Source organism: Artemia franciscana, chromosome 3 (genome assembly GCF_032884065.1).
Source record: "Artemia franciscana chromosome 3, ASM3288406v1, whole genome shotgun sequence".
Taxonomy (NCBI): domain Eukaryota; kingdom Metazoa; phylum Arthropoda; class Branchiopoda; order Anostraca; family Artemiidae; genus Artemia; species Artemia franciscana.
Window position 1 is genome coordinate 40,104,349 of NC_088865.1, and position 19,041 is coordinate 40,123,389.

Here is a 19,041-nt window from a genome sequence, read left to right on the forward strand (position 1 = left end):
TGCTTTCAATTTTAGAACATTGGGATTTGGTCAGTCCAGGGTGCCAGACAGGACAAGCATATTCAAGACAAGGTCTTATATAAGAACAATAAATTATTTTAAGGTTCTGGATTGATATGGAGAACCGTTTAAGAAGGGAGAAAGATCTAAGGAGAAAACCACCTGTTTTAAATAAGTGAAAAGAGTGAGATTTCCATTTAAGGTCATTGTCCAAGTGCACACCAAGTAGCTTAACCATGTTTAAATTTGGGATGCAAAGGTAATTATTGATTAGGGGTATATTTTTTAAAAAGGAGAATAGCATTAAACTGCTTTTTGGTATGCTCAGATTGAGTTTAACATTGGCAAGATCATTCATTAAGTTGTTAATGAGTGAGTCTAGTTTAACGCCCAAAGTGTTTGAGGTTTGACAAAGGTTAAGTAATGTCAAATCATCGCAAATTTAAAAGTGTTGTCAAAGTTTGGTAAAACATTGTTAAAAACAATTAAGAATGCTAAAGGACCCAATTTAGTCCCTTGGGGTGCTCCACAGGAAATCGAGGTAAAACCTGATGAATCTCCGTTAAGGAGGACTACACATTGCTCACGACCAGATAAAAAACTAGCTACTATAGGTAAAACAAAATCTCTGACACCTAAAGCCCTTGCATTATCAATAACTGTCTGATGATCCAAGTTGTCAAAGGCTCTACTAATATCAGCAAAAACAGCCTCAACTTAGGAATTACTTAACTCAAGATGTTTGAAAACAGTGTCAAGTATATAACATAAACAATGGGTGGTGCTATGATTCGGCCTAAAGCCAAACTGATTTGGGTTAATTTTATCTTGAATATCATCAAAGTGGAAATTACATAAAACTTTCAAAAATTTTAGAGAAAATAGAGGTTTTTGATATTGGTCTTAAGTCAGAGGGGACTTTTGGGGTCTTGTTTTTCGGTATAGGTGATATAATAGCTCGTTTAAAACACACTGGAAAAATACCATCTACAAAACATTGGTTAAAAATTGCAGTTAGAGGTACACTTAAATAATGGGCACATTTCACAATCAATTTGGTAGGGATATCACCTGGGTAAACTGACTTATTTGTATCAAGATTTTCAAGTTTAAGCTGGGTCTGATGTATTTCATTCACAGGAATGTCACTCACTGCACTGTTGGCCGGCATATTTTGAAGTGGCGGGTTGGTTTTACAAGTTGAAGTAAAATAATCGTTTATGATGTCTGCACTCACTGGGTTGCCATTACTATCCAGTAAGAGAAACTTAGAAGAGACCTTTCCCATGAGATCTTGGATACATTTGTGGAAATTCTTAGGGTTAAAATACAGTAACTTATCGAGCACGTGAGCACCATGCTCTTTTCTTGCTTTACGAATTTCACTACTAACAATGTTTCGATGTTTTCGAGATTCCTGGAAAAATCCTTCCTTAAAGAGTCTATCACGTTCATTTATTAGGCACAAAATTTTTTTATTTATCCATGGTTTACAATTGGATTTGTAATTGACTTTTTTCACTGGAAAGGTGTCACAGTATAACTGGAAAAGTTCAGCTGAAAACTTAGAAGCCATTTCATCACTATTGGTAAGACATAGGATATTGGCCCAGGATTTGGAGCTAAGTTTTACTTTGAAATGGGCAATCTTCTCGTCAGTAATAGGTCTATATGAATAACTGATCAATGGTTTAGGGGGAAAGGATGATAAAGGGGTCCGAAAGATGCATAGATGGTCACTTGCCCCTAATGGAGGGGTTATTTTCGGGGCACAGTAGTAATCTTCAATGTTGGTAAAAATCAAGTCTAGGGTTTTATCACTGCGTGTAGGTGACTTGACTACCTGGTCAAGACTAAGAGCAGCGCTAAGCCACTTTTGGTCTAGCTCATTAAAATCACCACATAATGTAATTGCAGCATAGGGGTACTTGTGGCGAATTCTGTCAGTATAAAGTTGCAGATATGCCGTCAGCTCCTTCTTAAATCCACTACGTGGAGGGTAATAAATAATACAAAAAATCATGCAAGATACGTCTTTTGGGAGGTTTTTGGGTCTGGTTCAGAGATTTCTTTGCTGAAGGGCCACTAAAGGGAGATCAGCACTGCCGATTTGGCCTTAAGGGTCTTGTGCCGTCATATGTACTCACTTTACTTTGTATTTTGATACTACTATCCTAAGTTAGGGAACATCTGCCTCTCCAGTCCCTTTCCAAGAATTTATCTTTCCCTTGCTCTTACTAAAAAAAATCTTTAAATTGTTCGTCTCCACCTTTCCTCTCAATTTTAATCTTCTGTGTTTTTTCAATGGCTAAGTATAAAACAGTTTTTTAGAAATTGATTCTTACTTATAAAAACATTTTTAATGGTTTCAAATTGCTTGTTTGGCCTCATTGGAAGCTTCCACGAACCTCATTTGACCGTAAAACCCTTTGATGGAAACAAAGACTAAAAAAGCGTTTCGAGAAGGATGATAAATCACTGATAATTTGATTTGATGATAAAAAAAAAGTCATGGGCAATCCTGTTTCTAATGCAAGTACATCGAGGTTGGTGGCAACCCTGTTTCTTATACAAGCATATTGGTGTCTATATCCTCATCTATGAAAAACCAGTTTTCCAACTTGAAGAAACTTGTTAGCCTATCATATTACTGTAATAACCTAAAATCTCTCCTTAATAAAAACGTATCCACCTTACGTTATGGCGTTTGTCCCGTATTAGAAATACTTGTCGTGTTTTAGATTATTTCTAAGTAGAAGACTGTCGTTTTCTGTTAAAAAAAAATGTCGTTTGATTTCTGTGCGCTTCTATGACTGGAAGCCTAAATGTCACTAAAATCACTAAAAGAAAGGTAATTTTTTATATGAGCATAAAGTGACTGTTTTTTAAAGCCAAAAATTTTAAAAAAAAATTTCAATCTTAGCTAAAGTTGATATAAATTTCAGGTAAACTCGAGTGAACTTTTTCTGTCTCGAAAAATATAAAGAAAATGGGTTGAAAAACAGTGGAAACGGTAAAAACGGTAATAAAAAGAAACGGAACCGAAACAGAAATGTTACTGAAGAAAAGAGGATTCTTGTGTTTTTTTTTCCGTTTTCACTCAAAGAACAGAACAGAAAACACTGGTAGAAAAAAAACAGAAACAGAAACTGGTATTCTTACGACAGGACAAGTAAAAATCGCTTAAACTTCCCTGTCAAGAAGTCGTGGGAATAAGTATAAAGTATATGTTCTATTAAAATTGCCTTTTTTCTAGAAAAAATTCTGTTTTTGAAGCTGACTTCAATCCTAGCTAAAGTTAATATAAATTTACGGTAAACTCGAGTGAGCTTTTTCTGTTCTCGAGAAATGTGAAGAAAATGGGTTTAAAAAATAGTGGAAACGGTAAAAACGGTAATAAAAGATTTGGAACCGAAACAGAAATGGTACTGAAGAAAAGAGGATTCTTGTGTTCTATTTTTTTTTCCGTTTTCACCCAAAAAACAGAACAGAAAACACTGGTAGAAAAAAAAAAACAGAAACAGAAACTGGTATTCTTATGACAGGGAAAGGAAAAATCGCTTAAACTTGCCTTTCAAGTAGTCTTGGGAATAAGTATAAAGTATATATTCTATTAAAACTGACTTTTTTCTAAAAAAATTTCTCCTTTTGAAGCTGACTTCAATCCTAGCTAAAGTTGATATAAATGTCATAAATAGGGAAACAGTTTCTGTTCTCAAGGAACATGAAGAAACACGTGTTGAAGAAAAACAGAAATAGCGAAAACGGCAATAAAACAACAAAACAAAAGGAAAAGGTACTGATGAAGGGTAGCTGTTTTCTGGGTTGTTTTTTTCTGTTTTCTGCCAAAAAATCAGAACAAAGCGGTAGACAAAAAAATTGAAACAAAATCTATTATTTAGTTAGACAGGAAACCTAAATGTAACTAAAACCATAGAAATGAGATAATTAAATTAGTTATGAGATACTTTATTTTAATTTGATGATAGAATTGTATTATCACTGAAATTTTTGATAACTCGGTTCCATTCAAGAAGACAAAGGGAATAGAAAAAAAGTATCTAGCTTCAGAAAGATGGTAAACATTTTTGACATCTCTGTGAAAAGTTTATTGAAGATATATTTTAATCCAGAATAATATTTTCCATTGTATTGTATTGTATCAGGTTAACGACGATATATTTTAATCCAGAATAATATTTTCCATTCTAGATAATACTGAATTTTGAAAATTTGGAATCTTTGCCAAAATATTTATGCCACATGCAAATGAGAATCAATAACTGCATCTAACTTTTCTAGCCAAAGCCTTTATAATGGTGGAATGTTTACTATTAATCGCAATAAAATAATGTTTGTAGATTCTTCATTTGAAAGTAAAAATTAATTTTTTTTGAAAAATTGAAAGTAAAAATTCTCCTTCATTTGAAAGTAAAACTAAACAGCGTGTAAGAAAGACAAATCGTTTTACAGTTAAAAGAAAATAGAAATAAATGAGAGAAGAAATAAATAAAAATAAAGTAAATATAACAGTACGTCAAGGTCGGTTGTTTTCTAGCCCCTGTTTTTCGTTTTCTGTTTGACAGAATTGAAGCTATTATTACAATAAAATAGAAATACGTTGACAGAACCATGCATTTTAATTTGTCTTTGATTTGATTAATTTTTATGTCGTGAATGTCTTTGGAAATACTTATTTTTGAGAACATCGAATTAATACTTATTAATTCACCGAACAACTTTCTGATTTCAAACCAAAAATTGCAGTCCTTGATTTCAAGCAATACTCTTGAACTGATTTCAAAACTAACCAATGCTTTTCGCACAGCAAAAACTGAAGAGTAAATGAAATAACGACAATAAAAATATGGCAAACATTATAACTCATTGAGTTCTCTTGCCCCATTTGTTTCCTGTTTACTGTTGGAACAATTTTAAAGTAGAAATCCTATACCATACTGCCAATAAATTGTTTTGTTGCATTTTATAGTTATAATCTTTGACGAAAAACAAGACACGGAGCAGCTCTTGAAAATGCTATATGATGAATTCCACTGCCATCTAGCGTCTCAGTGGGAAACAGTTGGTATAGTGAATGTCAGAATTAGTTTGGTTATATTATGTTGGTAAGCACAACGAAGTTTTCAATAGACCTGAAAGAACAAGGGCGCCAAATGAAAACATTTTTCGCCACCTGGACCCATCTTAGGTGTATTCATCTGCGAAGACCGCAATTTTCTAAAGTTTTTCTTTATTTTGAATTGGATGTTTTTAGGCAGAACCATATTTTCGTCACTGTTGCCATGTTGAAGTGCGGAAATGAATAAGCAAAACTGGTTGGTTGAGTTTTACAACTCTTTTCGTCCGTAAAAATTCAAACATCAATATATGTTGATTTCCAAAGACAACTTAAGCAATTTTGTGTTTTTAGCTTATTTTTTGTTGAGTTTTCAACAAAGCTTATTGTTTGAGTTTGGTAGACCTTAAAACTACAAACCGAGAATTTTTTTTATCAAGGATTGAATTCCCGAAGTTTCCTAATTGTTTCAGATATGGATATGGTTGAGTAAGTTCCCATTTAAGCAGTTCGAGCAATCAAATTCGAAGAATTGACGAAATCGATGTAAATGCAAACCGACGAAATCGAAGGCGACGAAATTCAAATTCCACAATCGTTTTCAGATGTTATTGTTGATTCAAAAGAATAATTTTCAATCCCAGTAACAGCAAATGACAGTACAATCGACGAAATGATACATGAAAACTTTAGGGACTGTGGTTCAAACCTGCCTGTCGTAAACAGTGTGGCCACCCCTTGTGGCTTATCACTATTTCTAGTGGTTTTTTGTATATTGCATAAACGAAAAATCCCTACACTTGTACATAAATCACTAGATTATTGAAGAAAACCTCTAAATCAACCAGAAAATCACTAAAATCTAGGGATTTTTTGTCACCCGGTGGCAACCCTTGTTTTTAAGATCTTTTTGGATTTATTTGGCCATGTTGGCTTTGTGTGTTTTTTTTTTACTTCGAAGATTTTTTTTTTTGTATTGAGCTGTTTTAGTAAGATTTGTGTTATATCGATCTCTCGAGCTATTGTCATGTTTTTAAAGAATGCCCGATAAACCCCTAAGCACTTAACTCGAAATTGATCAAGTATCTCATCGATTAAGACGAATATTTTGGATTTCCTGTCAGTTAATTTTGTTTTAATAAAACTGAAAACCATCAATTTTCAAGAGGAAGATGTGTAGCATTGGCACAAACTGGTACTTTCGAGCCCGTGGTAACAAGGGTGTAAAGCAGAATCTTGGAAAGGTTTTAACCGCTACGGGAGGGCAAGAGGCCTAAATTGTGGGAGAAATGGACAAGAAACTGTCAAATATCATCTGATACCCAAAACTTGGAAGTTTGAGAAAATTTGAAGTAAAATCGATCATTAAAAATAAAGTAAAAAAGAACTTTATGTTGAGGGCGGGATCTCAACGAAAACTATACCAATTATATAGGGGAGTATCTTCTTTTGGAATTTATAACCGATCTTGAAGGGGTAACGGTAAGTCCCCTCAGTGTCCGTTCATAACCTTGAAGCGTTACATTGGCTCTCACTAAAATTGGGCCTCTGATTCCTGGGTCGGTTTTTCTTGGTATCCAATATTGGGTTTTCCTTTGCCCTAAGAAAACCAATAACTGAAATAGATAGCATGGAATTATCTTCTCACATACAAGGTAAAATAACCATGGATGCTATTTTGACAAAATTGATGACTTTATTTGATGACTCTTGATGACATTTTTTTATTGGAGGAGATGGAGCTATTACATCAATGACGATTCTTTTGTCACCCTCTATACACGGTGCTACGTTCCTAGCATCTACATTACTTTTGAATTATCCGAGCGCCGGAATCAGCCAATGTACCTTGTACTCGTTACCAGTAATATTTTGCTTTCGATACAACTGTATTGATTTTCATAAATGATGAAGTATTTGTTATTACGCTAATAGTGTTCTCTTGTGTGTTCTTTTAAGTATCTTCCCAAATGGTTTGACCCAAAGAGGATGGATAGACTATAAGAGTGGTCGCCATTAACGAAAAATTCTAAATATGTACAAACCCAGCCCTGCTAAGTTCGCTATGTAGATGGCACCCTACTATTTCCTATTTTAAATATTATTAAAATTGATGATCTAAGCTTAAGGTGTTACAGCCACTGAGAATTTAATGTACCAAGGACAGTGAAAAATTAGAAAAAAACGATTCAATTTTTAATGGAAAGGTTCTTCGTATGCAGCTATACAATTTGTTGTAGTAGTGGGTGCCCTATTAAGAAAAAAAAAATATGAAAAATTAGCAAAAAACAAGTCAAAACATATGACACGAAACAGTTTAAGAATATGTAGTTGCCTTTGGAAATCAAAAAATTTTTAATGTTTTAATTTTGCGGATAAAAAGTATTGTTAGATTTATAATTATAATATTACTATTATAATAAGATTATAATTAGTTTTGTTTGTTTATTTTCACCGATCAACGTGGCAACGCTGATAAAAAATTGGTACCACCCTAAACAAACGAAAGAAAAATATTAGAAAATTGCAATTTTTCGACATAACATGGGTCAATGTGCTTCAATTTTTTTCATTTTCATATTCATTGGAATGGTAATCTTTGATGCATATTTTCCCCAGAAGAAGTTTAGGACTAAATTTCAATATCTCATGGAAAGGGCCAAAGAGTGGTAGCCCTGACCTATGGTTTTAATCAATAAGCTATTTTGTTTTCTAGGGGTCAAACAGCTCTTCATCAGGCAGCATTACATAAACGCAGATCTGTTTGTTGTATGCTGGTGGCTGCAGGTGCTTCTCTAAGCGCCAAGGACCGAGATGGCCAGACACCTCGACAGTTGGCAGAAAAAATTAATGACTCAGATCTTGCTCTTTACTTGGAAAGTAAGTCAGGTGGTTCTCATCAGTTTTTAGTTATTTTTACCGTAAGATAGTATTTACCCCCTCCGCTGAAAAAAGAGATATATAGAGTTGGTACAAACAAAATAAAAAAAGAATTATTGACAGGTAAGTTTTTGATGATAAAGTATAATCTTAGTGAAGTGGAAATAACAGTAAAATAACAAATTTGACGATACTGCTACTAATGCTGACAATTCATTGCAACACTAAGGTGCATGGGGTCAGCACAGCTTACCTGCGATAATCTGAAATGTGTTACGCAACGTAACACAAAAACTATAGGAGAGCGAGATAAACTGAGTAATGAGCTTCGGTGTTTTCCAAGAATGGTTGTCTGTAAAAGGAATTTTCCGTTAAAGATATAAGGTTACACTTTGATATTGGAAAAAACTTTCATATGGCTAGCTAAATTCCCCAGTGAGTTAACGTTATAACTAGAAATAAGGTGAGAAAAAAAATATGTCATTTGGTTCCCCCATTCAGTAGCGTCAATTGGAACGTGGGAGGGGGCATTTGCCAACCTGGGTTTTTGAAAATACCTTTTATTGGTGATTTTTTCGTCGTTTTGTATTTCACCAAATAAAAACTGGAAAAATGACAAATTTGCCCCCCCCCCTATATTTTGGAAAAATACATTACCCCACCTAAATTTTTGCGAGTTTTTGCCACTGTCTTCATATAATGCTCTTTTCAACTATAAGAATATGTTAATTAAAATGCTAATTTTTCACTATTATATAAACATAATAAATACTAAATTCATGACGAATTTATTATTATAAAGTCATAGTTAACAGCATAATAAATTTATTATTTTGAATTCTTTCTTCGCTTATTTTTCAGCAACAGTCGTTTTATGTACAGAAAAAACGACAAAATCAGCAAATGTTTTTATATAGTACAGGGGTGTCTGCAGCCCTATTAGGGAGGGCTGGGAGGAAACTACAAAGACAGTGATTATTAATTTTTAGCTAGAAAATTGAATGGAGCATGGAATGGTGTGTGTTTCCCTTATCTAATTTCCACTTACAGTGTCAATATACTGACTTTCCAACCGTATTATGCGAGTGTGAATAAATGATATAATGTATTTTGGAAATAAATACAAATTTTATAAATTTCTGGATAACCAAATTAGATTGAAGAAAAACAGATTGAACCAATTTTTCGGGCCTACAGGAATATTACTAAAAACTTTTATTCTGATACTCACAAGAATTGATTAAAAACTTTATTATGATATGAATTTGTCTGTATGAATTGCCGTTCGTTATTCTTAGCTTACCTTGCATAAAGTAATGAGATTGGACTCTTTAATTGTTGGTTTATTTTTAGTTTTATCTCTTTTTCTTTTCTTTAATTCAAAGTCATTTCTATTCTGCTCTCTTGTTTTGCTGGGGATGGCTATTAAATTTGTAGCCTAAATATTCAATTAGTTTTACTCTGCAATTTAAATTTTCCTCATTAAATAATCATCTTTATTGTTTATATGCAAATGAAATGAAATGAAAATATATAAATATCAGACAAAAGTCATAATAAAGAAGGTAAAAAACTGATAAACATTAATAAAATCCTGAATCTTTTGTTTTCATATTGGTAAAAGCTTCCGGGCGTGAAGCCGTAACATTTAGGCTATTATTTACTTACTTAGACTTAGGTCTTGCCACGGCGGCCGGCGCTTAAGGCGATAACGGTGCCTCTCCACGACGACATCATTTTTGCTTTTGACCGAAGTTTTTCGAGCAACGATCTCAACAGCGAAGTATCCCATTTGCCTAGTGCTGCCTTCTGTTGCCCGCATTTATTATATTTGTATATTATATTTATATTAATAGTGCCCGAGGTTATTATTTATGTTTATATATATATAATTATTTCATATATGTATATATATATATATATATATATATATATATATATATATATATATATATATATATATATATATATATATATATATATATATATATATATATATATATATATATATATAATATATATATGTTTTATCGACTGTCTTAATCAAAAGTTCCATCTGTCTTTTATATATTTTATTTAATTTATAAATGGGAAGCAGCAAGTGCTTATAAATTATATAGGGAAAGGCTTTGACCAACACCTTTACTAAAGAGAAGGCTATGTATATTATTATGCTTCTTTTTCAGTGTTCCAAATTTTGAAATTTGAAATTCAAAGTTTCCAAATTTTGAGCTCTTTTTTTTTAGTTTTTTCAAATAATTGATGATTTGTTCTATTCTTCAGATTATGAGCGCTGAACAATCATATTTTCAAACCGATATTAAATCACTTAAATAAAAACATGTGCCTACACAATGCATAATATGGCTCTAAGAAAAGATCTAATTCTCTTTTTTTTAATGATGTAATTAGAATATGATACGCTGTTTGACAAAACTTCAATACTGCGAGCTATTTGAAAAAGACTCGAATTACCCTTAAAAGAAATGTAGTTTTTTTTTTCTTTATTGTGAAAATTGTGCGAAAGGAAGCTAAAAGGAAAACCGCCACGTCTATCTAATAGCCGTACTTGGCTACACAAAAAATTAGAATGAGAAAATTCAACTTACGGTAGAATAAAAAATAAAACTATAAATAAACCAACAATAAAAGAGGCTTCATATGCATAGAGTAACGTAAATATATTATATATATATATATATATATATATATATATATATATATATATATATATATATATATATATATATATATATATATATATATATATGTATATATATATATATATATATATATATATATATATATATATATATATATATATATATATATATATATATATATGAAAGAAAGAAGGAGAAAAGAAAGACTGTTTTGCTACGTTAGTAATTAATATAGATCAGTATTTGAATGAGGCCTTAACCCTACTCATCCATATAATTACTTAGGTCAAACAGCATAGCCATACACAATCAGCCATAAAGAATAATCCATGAACAGGCATATATATATATTTATTTATTTGTATATGTATTATTTTATTATATATGTATTATTTTATTATTTACTAACTAATCTTGTGAACTAAGACTTATTACTGCACTAATTTTGCCAATAAAAATAATTTTACCTTATTATCACATTTTACAAAAATCCAAGAAACGCCAAACGCTAGGTGTTGTGGGTGATTTTCTTCTCTAGATCCGGTTTCCAGTCTTATAAGTTGTCTGTACTCTTTGGGCTGATGCTTCATGACATGATGTTCCTACAGTCGCCTGTATTTTTTTTACTTAAGCCTACTTTTTTTTTCGAAAATGTAAACCTGAATTTCTAGTTTAACAAGCATTCCAGACAACGGGTGTACCTAGCGGAACTGTACACCCGTACGGGTGTACACCCGTTGTCTGGAATGGGTGTACGGGTGTAATGGCTTAAAAAATTCTTTGGGCTGATGTTCCATGACATGTTGTTCCTACAATCACCTGTATTTTTTTACTTAAGCCTGCTTTTTTTTGAATATGTAAACTTGAATTTCTAGTTTAACAAGCATTCCAGACAACGGGTGTACGTAGCGGAACTGTTGGTGCTTATGCTCAAAGCCTCAGTTTGAAAGAAGTTTAGCTCCTCGTAAATGTATCATAGCTTGTTTTTTTCTGTGATTATTGTCCAATACTTTTTGGGCATACCTTGTACATGAAAAGTCAAGGGCGAAAGAGATGACTAAATGCTTAAAAATCCTAATGAAATAAATATTTGTGACCATCTAGTTCTTTATCAAGCTCTACATCATACCTACAGGATGGCCCATAAGTTACTTCACTATTTAAAATAAATATTAATTTTGGTAAATGAGTGTACTTTTTATTTATTTTTATTACTTGTTTTCTTCTTCTTTTTTAATATTACTATTATCTTTTTATGGTAAAATTTAAAGACCAGAACTTCTTTTGGATTTACATATGAAAATCATGCTACATAATCGGTTTTATGTATTACGAAAATTGATATTTCATTTTCGAATGGTAAATTGACTTATACGCCACCCTGTATACATTTATGTTCTTATGCAACGATTTTAATTATATCTTGTTTTTAGGTCAGGAGTATTTCCAGCAGAACGGAAACGAGGATCCGGAGACTGTTGTGTAGATGATACGTGCCTTGCAGTTTGGGGTTTTGTTTAAAACATTCCTTTATCTACTCATTACTGAGTAATCCCTTTCATACCCAGTGTTTCAACCTATCGCTCCAGGATTCCAGGTCATGTTTTTGCGGAAAATGTTTTTTTGGAAAAAAAATTATTTTACATATGTTTTCTTCATTTTGTAGAAAATCACCTTTAACAAATTGTATTTATACACTTACTATTTCTATATTAAGAGCTCTGTGTACTGTCTACGATGTTTACAATAATTTTGTGTGAATCTTTTATTTATAATTATCATAGAATATTAGAAAAATGGAAATGTATTTTGACCTGGGTAACTGCCCCTGGAATCTAAATCTTACAAAATTATTTTCATTATGTGCTATATCTCGTCTGATCCTTAAAGTCGCGACGGCAAAATCTAACCATAGATATTATGTTACATTCCTTTTTTCATTGTTTATTTGTTCCTTTTTTGATGAAGTTACCGAAATAGAAAAAAAAGGACGAAAATTAGAATTTATGTTTCAAAGTTTCCGGAGTGTGGTAAGGTTCAGGGTTGGCTTTAAAAATGTAGTGTGGCTCTTCATTGATTTTCTCATTTCTGTTCTCATATTCCTGTTCTCATAAACCTGTTTCCTATTCACATTACCGTGTTGATTTGCGTTTGAATCTAGTAAATAGCTTGTTTGGGCCAAAACATCAAGTCACTCGTCATTCTCTGGTTCGGCCATTTGGTCTTGCTCAATTAATTTGTTTGTTGGCCATAAAATTAATAGGGGCTACATTGTGAAACGTATTCTTCTCCTAATTTTCTCCTAAGGCTTAGCAATCTTTAAGGCAAACAATCTTCAATCAAGAATCTTCAAATGAGAAAGAAAACATGTCAAATGTGCTTATGTCATATGTTACTTTAAACATATCAAAATGAGAACTGCAACTTTTTCTAATTTTAAAATAAACGCTTTTAGTTTGGGTATCTATCTTACACTATGAATCTTATGCTGTGAATCTATCCTTTTAGCTCCCTCCTAAACGGAGTTTGAATAATTCCTTATTGATATGATTTGGCCTATAGGTGTGAACAGATCCGATCTTGAGAGAAGGAAACCGGGCTGGGGCTTCATAGCGGGCATTCTTAGGTCTGAATTTCACAAACTTTTATGGAGGGTCCATTGTGACTAACCTAAAGTCTCCTTTTTCCCTTTTGTTCCAGGCATGACTATAAGGTAGTAGACCTCTGGCCGACCGGGTTGCTGTTTATTGGGCATTATAATATCATTACTTGACATATCTAAGCATCTTATAATTTACCAACCTTTTTGTTTAAAACGATGTCAGTGCCAAACGCTATCTATTTACACTTAAATGCAAGTCTTAGGGGGCCGGAATTCTAGCACACGGATAACATCTACTTTGGAGCAATTAAAAATTATGTAAGGAAATTTCAAATAGGAAAGATGTAATTTTTTTGTCAATGCGCGAATTTTGAAACGGTAAAATGTGTTTGAATTTTAGCAGTCTATAAGTTCACCTATTTTCGTTTAAAGTTGAAAATATTCGTTTTATTGCATGATAAATGCATGGGTGCCAATCTGACTTCCCTCCTTGATCCCCTGTCCCAGATTTGAAAACGAATTGCCCCCTCCCCCATGAATTTCGACAAGTAGTTTTTTTGTATCTTCGTTAAGAATAATACTACTACTAGCAACTCACTGCAGCACCAAGCCACCTTGAGGCCAAGGCAGCTAAGTACGCTCCTTCTCTATCCCTATCTATTCAAAGCCTCTCTTGTTACACCCTCTCAAGAAGTTGCAATTTCCATTAAATCCTTCCTTACGACCTCCATCCCCCCTCCCCCTATTCGGGGACGATCTGCTTTTCGTTTGGCTCACTTGGCTTTAAGAATAGAATAGAGAAAAATCCCTAACCCCCCCCCCCGTCTCTACATTTTTGTAAATTGGCGCCCTGGATATCTAGCATGTTATGGTATCTTCTGTTGCAATATTTTATAAAGGTTAATAGTAAACGTTGTACCTAGTTGTTTCATAGCTAATGCTCACTCTTTGTAAGCCTTGTGCCTTCCCTCTATCGGCTGAAAATGTGTATCTTTCTGGTATTTTTGTACCCTGTATATATTATTCACTACTGTGTTATGGGAAGTTCTCATATTTGTTGTAGGTTGCACCCAACCCAAAGTCAATTTATGTTAACCTGTGATTTTAGCCTTTTTCTACACACATTTTTTAATATATTATTCTGTTTCATGGTGGGGTTGTGTGTGGAGTAGCAGTATGAATTTGATATAATTTTATAATTGATGTCGTAAAAAAGGTGACATATCATGAGACTCTTCTTTTAATAAAGTAGGGCTGCTAATAGCTATTTTTTGCGTAATTTAATCGTCCAGAAGGGATTACTAAGTACATTAAACAGCACCAAAAATAAACATGTAATATATATATATATATATATATATATATATATATATATATATATATATATATATATATATATATATATATATATATATATATATATATATATATATATATATATATATATATATATATAAGAAATTTATATCACTTTTTGTTGCTCAGTTAACTAGATGAGCACCATCTTGATTTTCAGAAAAAAATATATAGATAGCCAAGTACGCACGCAAGGAGTATGAGATTAGCCCCACGTTCAATAATATTGCTGCAATTTATTTTATAATATTTGTGTTGGATTGCCAATTACAGTTATCAAATTTTTTCTTTTAAAGTACTAATTGAAACCCACTGCAATTAATTATTTTGCTATTGTGCTTCAGAGCTGAATAAACTGTAACTCTTCCTTTTATGTATAGAAAATTATTGGAATACTTATCTATTAGTATAAGGAAAAAAAAGAATTTGATTAGTTTCAAAAGTTATATGGCTTAAAAAATTTTTTTGACTTTTTTTCAAGACATTCATTTCGATGCTGAAATGCGTTCCATAAAGTAGAATAATTACACTTATTCAATAAGTTATTGCAATCAAATAGTTCGTTGGAACGAATCGTAATTAAAGAGCGACCAGGCTCCTTCCAATGGTAACCGAAACTCTAAAAAACGGAATTTCGACATTAATTGATTATTCTTATATTGTTTGAATACATACAACAAAAGAATTGGTTTTTTATGCGGATTTTAAATATGCAAGTTTAATCAAGTTTAGCCTTACCCGTCAAAAGTTACGAGCCTGAGAAAATTTGCCTTATTTTCGAAAAAAGAAAGAAACACCCCCTAAAAAACATAGAATCTTAATGAAAATCACACCGTCAGATTCAGAGTATCAGAGAACCCTATTGTAGCGGTTTCAAGCTCCTATATGCAAAAATGTGGAATTTTCATTTTTTTGCCAGAAGAAAAATCACGAATGCTTTTTTCCCCAGGGGTAATCGTATTGACCCAGTGGTGCTAGAATGTCGCGAGAGGGCTTATTTGAACGGAAATTAAAAGTTCTAGTGCCATTTTTAAATGACCAAAAAATAGGAGGGCAACTAGGTCTCCTCTCAAGCTCATTTTTTCCCGAAGTCACAGTATCAAAATTTTGAGATAGCAATCTTGTTCAGCATAGTCGAAAAATCTAATAACTATGTCTTTGAGGGTGACTTAATTCCCAACAGTTCTCGGGGGAAGGGCTGCAAGTTATAAAGTTTGCCCGTTGTTTACATATAGTATTCGTTATTGGGAAGTATACAGACGTTTTCAGGGGGAATGCTTTTTATGGTGGGGCTGGGGTTAGGGGGAGAGGGTTGCGCTGGAGGATCTTTCCATGGAGGAATGTTTCATTGGGGAAAAAAAAATTTCCATGAAGGGGACGTCGGACTTCCCAGCAAAATTAAAAAAAAAGATCGAAAATTAACAAAAAAAAATATGTTTTTTAGTACTTCTAAAAGAGCTATTTATTCTAATTAAACGGCTATTCTGATCCAGGAGTCATTTTTAAAGAATTGGGGCAAAATTTAAACTTTAGCGGAAAGAGCGAGGTATTGATGAGGGATCGAAGCCTCTCATATACGTAACAATTTCTGTTCGTTTTAATGTTGCTCCTTACTTGAGCCGGAAAACTTGTTTTTTTGTTGTTTTTTTCTCTTGCAATAAGCTTTGTTCAACGCGGGGTGGATTTTGTCCTTTGTGACACTAAAAGAAACTGACGGTTACTATAAATTATTGTTATGACTGTTACTTTTATCGGTTAACGAAAATCTTTGGGTGTCAAAAAAGACGAAATCGAATCACTATAGACCCATTGGTAACATTCTATTTTGAATTTTATTGTGGACGAACTAACAGTAAAATTCTTTCTTCGTCTTTAGCAGCAAAGATTTAATTAATTTTATCCAAAGGTTCTTCCAGTTTAATTTAAGTTCCACCGAGTTTAATTCAAGTCCCATCTATGATATCATTGAATTATTTGAAATAGAGGTTGGTTCAATTTTGGTTTTGTGTGTTTTCTACTTTGTAAAAATTAAGAAAAACGAAATATACTACTCGATTTGGAATTTGATTCTCTTTTTAATGTTGCAATCTAATCTAAGTGGAAAATTAGTTTTAAAGTCTTTCCAAAAAAATTAAACCTGAATTAGACTAAAATAATCTATTAAAGTCCATTGAATCATGCTGTTAAAAATTAAAAAAAGGATGCTATTAAGAAAAACTAAGAAAAACTAAGAAGATTTAGAAAAATTAAGAAATAAGCTGTTAAAATTTCTAAATTAAATTTTTGTAAAAATTATGAAAAGGAAATATACCCTTCGATTTGCAATTTGACTCTCTTTATGAACATAATGATTATTTCTGCCAGAAATCTCATTAGTTTTTTTAAGTGTTGCGATCTAATCTATGTGAATTGTAATAAATTTTGCTTACTAGCAACGGTTTATTATACTATATACACTACTACTACTACTACTACTACTAAATCAGTTCAGCACCAAGCCGCCTGAGGCCAACCCAGTTACACACACACTACAAAATATATTTCAAACAATTTCTATTTAAAAATATCAATAAATCAAAAGCCACTGACACGTCACGGAACGAATATCAATTATGTATTAAATATTAAACATAATATACTAAGCACTATATATATTAATATAAGTATTATATACAAATATTAAACATATTCATACACCAATATTAACACAAACAATGCACGTATATAATATATTTATATATATATATATATATATATATATATATATATATATATATATATATATATATATATATATATATATATATATATATACTACTACTACCACTACTGCTACTAATACTACTACTAATAACTCACTGCAGCGCCAAGCCGCCTGAGGCCAACACAGCTACGCACGCTCCTCCTCCAACCTAATCTATTCAAGGCCTCCCTCTTTACACTCTCCCAGGAAGTTTTCATTTCCTTTCAATCTTTATTTATGACATCCTCCCAACCCAGACACGGACAACCTGCTTTCTGTGTAGGCCCAGACGGTTGGCCAAAAAGGACAATCTTCGGCAATCTGTCATCCTTCATCCGCAGAGCGTGGCCTAGCCATCTCAGTCTTTATTTCATTATAGCCCTAGAAAGCGAGATTGAACCACATTTTTCGTAACCTACTGTTTGAAATACGGTCATTCAGCCGTGTATCCAGAACAATCCGTAGGCAATTTCTCTGGAAAACATCTAGTAAATTTTCATCTGCTTTTCGGAGCGCCCATGCTTCAAAACCATATTTTACCACTGTCATCACTGTAGCTTCCAATATTCTAATCTTGGTTTGCAGACTTATTCTTATTTCTATTCTTCCAAACTTTTTGTAACTGTGAAAAAACACCCTGAGCCTTGGCTATTCTACTTTTAACATCTTCACTGCTCCCACCGTCTTTACTAATAATACTGCCAAGGTAAGTGAAGCTGCCAACCTGATCAATCTTTTCGTTACCCAACGTTACCTTTTCATCTTCACTTGTTCCTAGCCCTAGTGACTTAGTCTTCTTCACATTAATTTTCAAGCCTATTCTAGTACCCTGAACTCGCAAAACCTCTAAAAATTCATTCATTTTGCTCACACTTTCATCTAATATGCTTAAATCATCAGCCTAATCTAAGTCCAGGAGTGTTTTTCCTCTCCATTTGATTCCGTGGTGTCCAACTGCCTTTACTGTGCTCCTTAAGACGAAGTCCATCAAAATGATACATATAAAGGGGGATAGAACACAAACGTGCTTAACTGAATCCAAGTGGAAAAGCGACAATTTCAAATTCTTTCCAAAGAAATGGAACCTAAATTAAACTAAAAGAATCTATTAAAGTCCCTTGAATGCATCTGTTAAAAATTGAGAAAATGATGTTATTAATAAAAATAAAAAATTAAGAATTAAGCCGTTAAAAATGAAAAACTGAGAAAAAGGAAATATATCATTCGATTTGCAATTTGATTCTCTTTCTAAATGGTTATTTCTGCCAGAATTTCCATTAGTTTTTACGTTTTGCAACCTAATCTAAGTGAATTGTCATAATTCTTACTTGCTCACAAGGATTTATTTACAAATAAATAATTATTCCCTTCAAAAATTCCTGTAGCTTTCTTAAGTATCACAACTCAATCTAAGTGTAAAATTAGTTTCAAATTCTTTCCAAAAAAATTGGAGCCTGATTTAAAGTAAAAGAATATATTGAAGTCCATTCAGTCAAGTGTTGGTGGTAAAGTTATGCAAGAATTGTTTAAATTCTTACTTACCAGGTTTGTTTTTAAATAAATCTTGCTTACCAGCTCCAAATAATTTCTTAGACCAAACTACCTTTCCATTTACAGAATGTAACTTATGAATTCTTTTTTTAGAGATATTTTTGAAATCCATAAACAAATTTTAAATATTCAACCCGTTTCCACTATATTTTCATTTGTTAAACGCTTA

The 19,041-nt window shown here is 32.5% G+C and overlaps 1 protein-coding gene across 4 annotated transcripts in view; it reads left to right on the top strand.

The window, feature by feature from the left end:
* The window catches only part of LOC136025260 (eye-specific diacylglycerol kinase-like), a 266,512-nt gene extending 253,608 nt beyond the window's left edge, over positions 1-12,904 (top strand). For all 4 annotated transcript variants that reach the window (XM_065701114.1, XM_065701109.1, XM_065701110.1 and 1 more), the window contains 2 exons: positions 7,794-7,957; positions 12,054-12,904. In XM_065701114.1, the coding sequence (XP_065557186.1) occupies positions 7,794-7,957; positions 12,054-12,106 (217 nt within the window). In that variant the 3' untranslated portion in view covers positions 12,107-12,904. The remainder of the gene's footprint in view (positions 1-7,793; positions 7,958-12,053) is intronic.
* Positions 12,905-19,041: the final 6,137 nt, after the last annotated feature.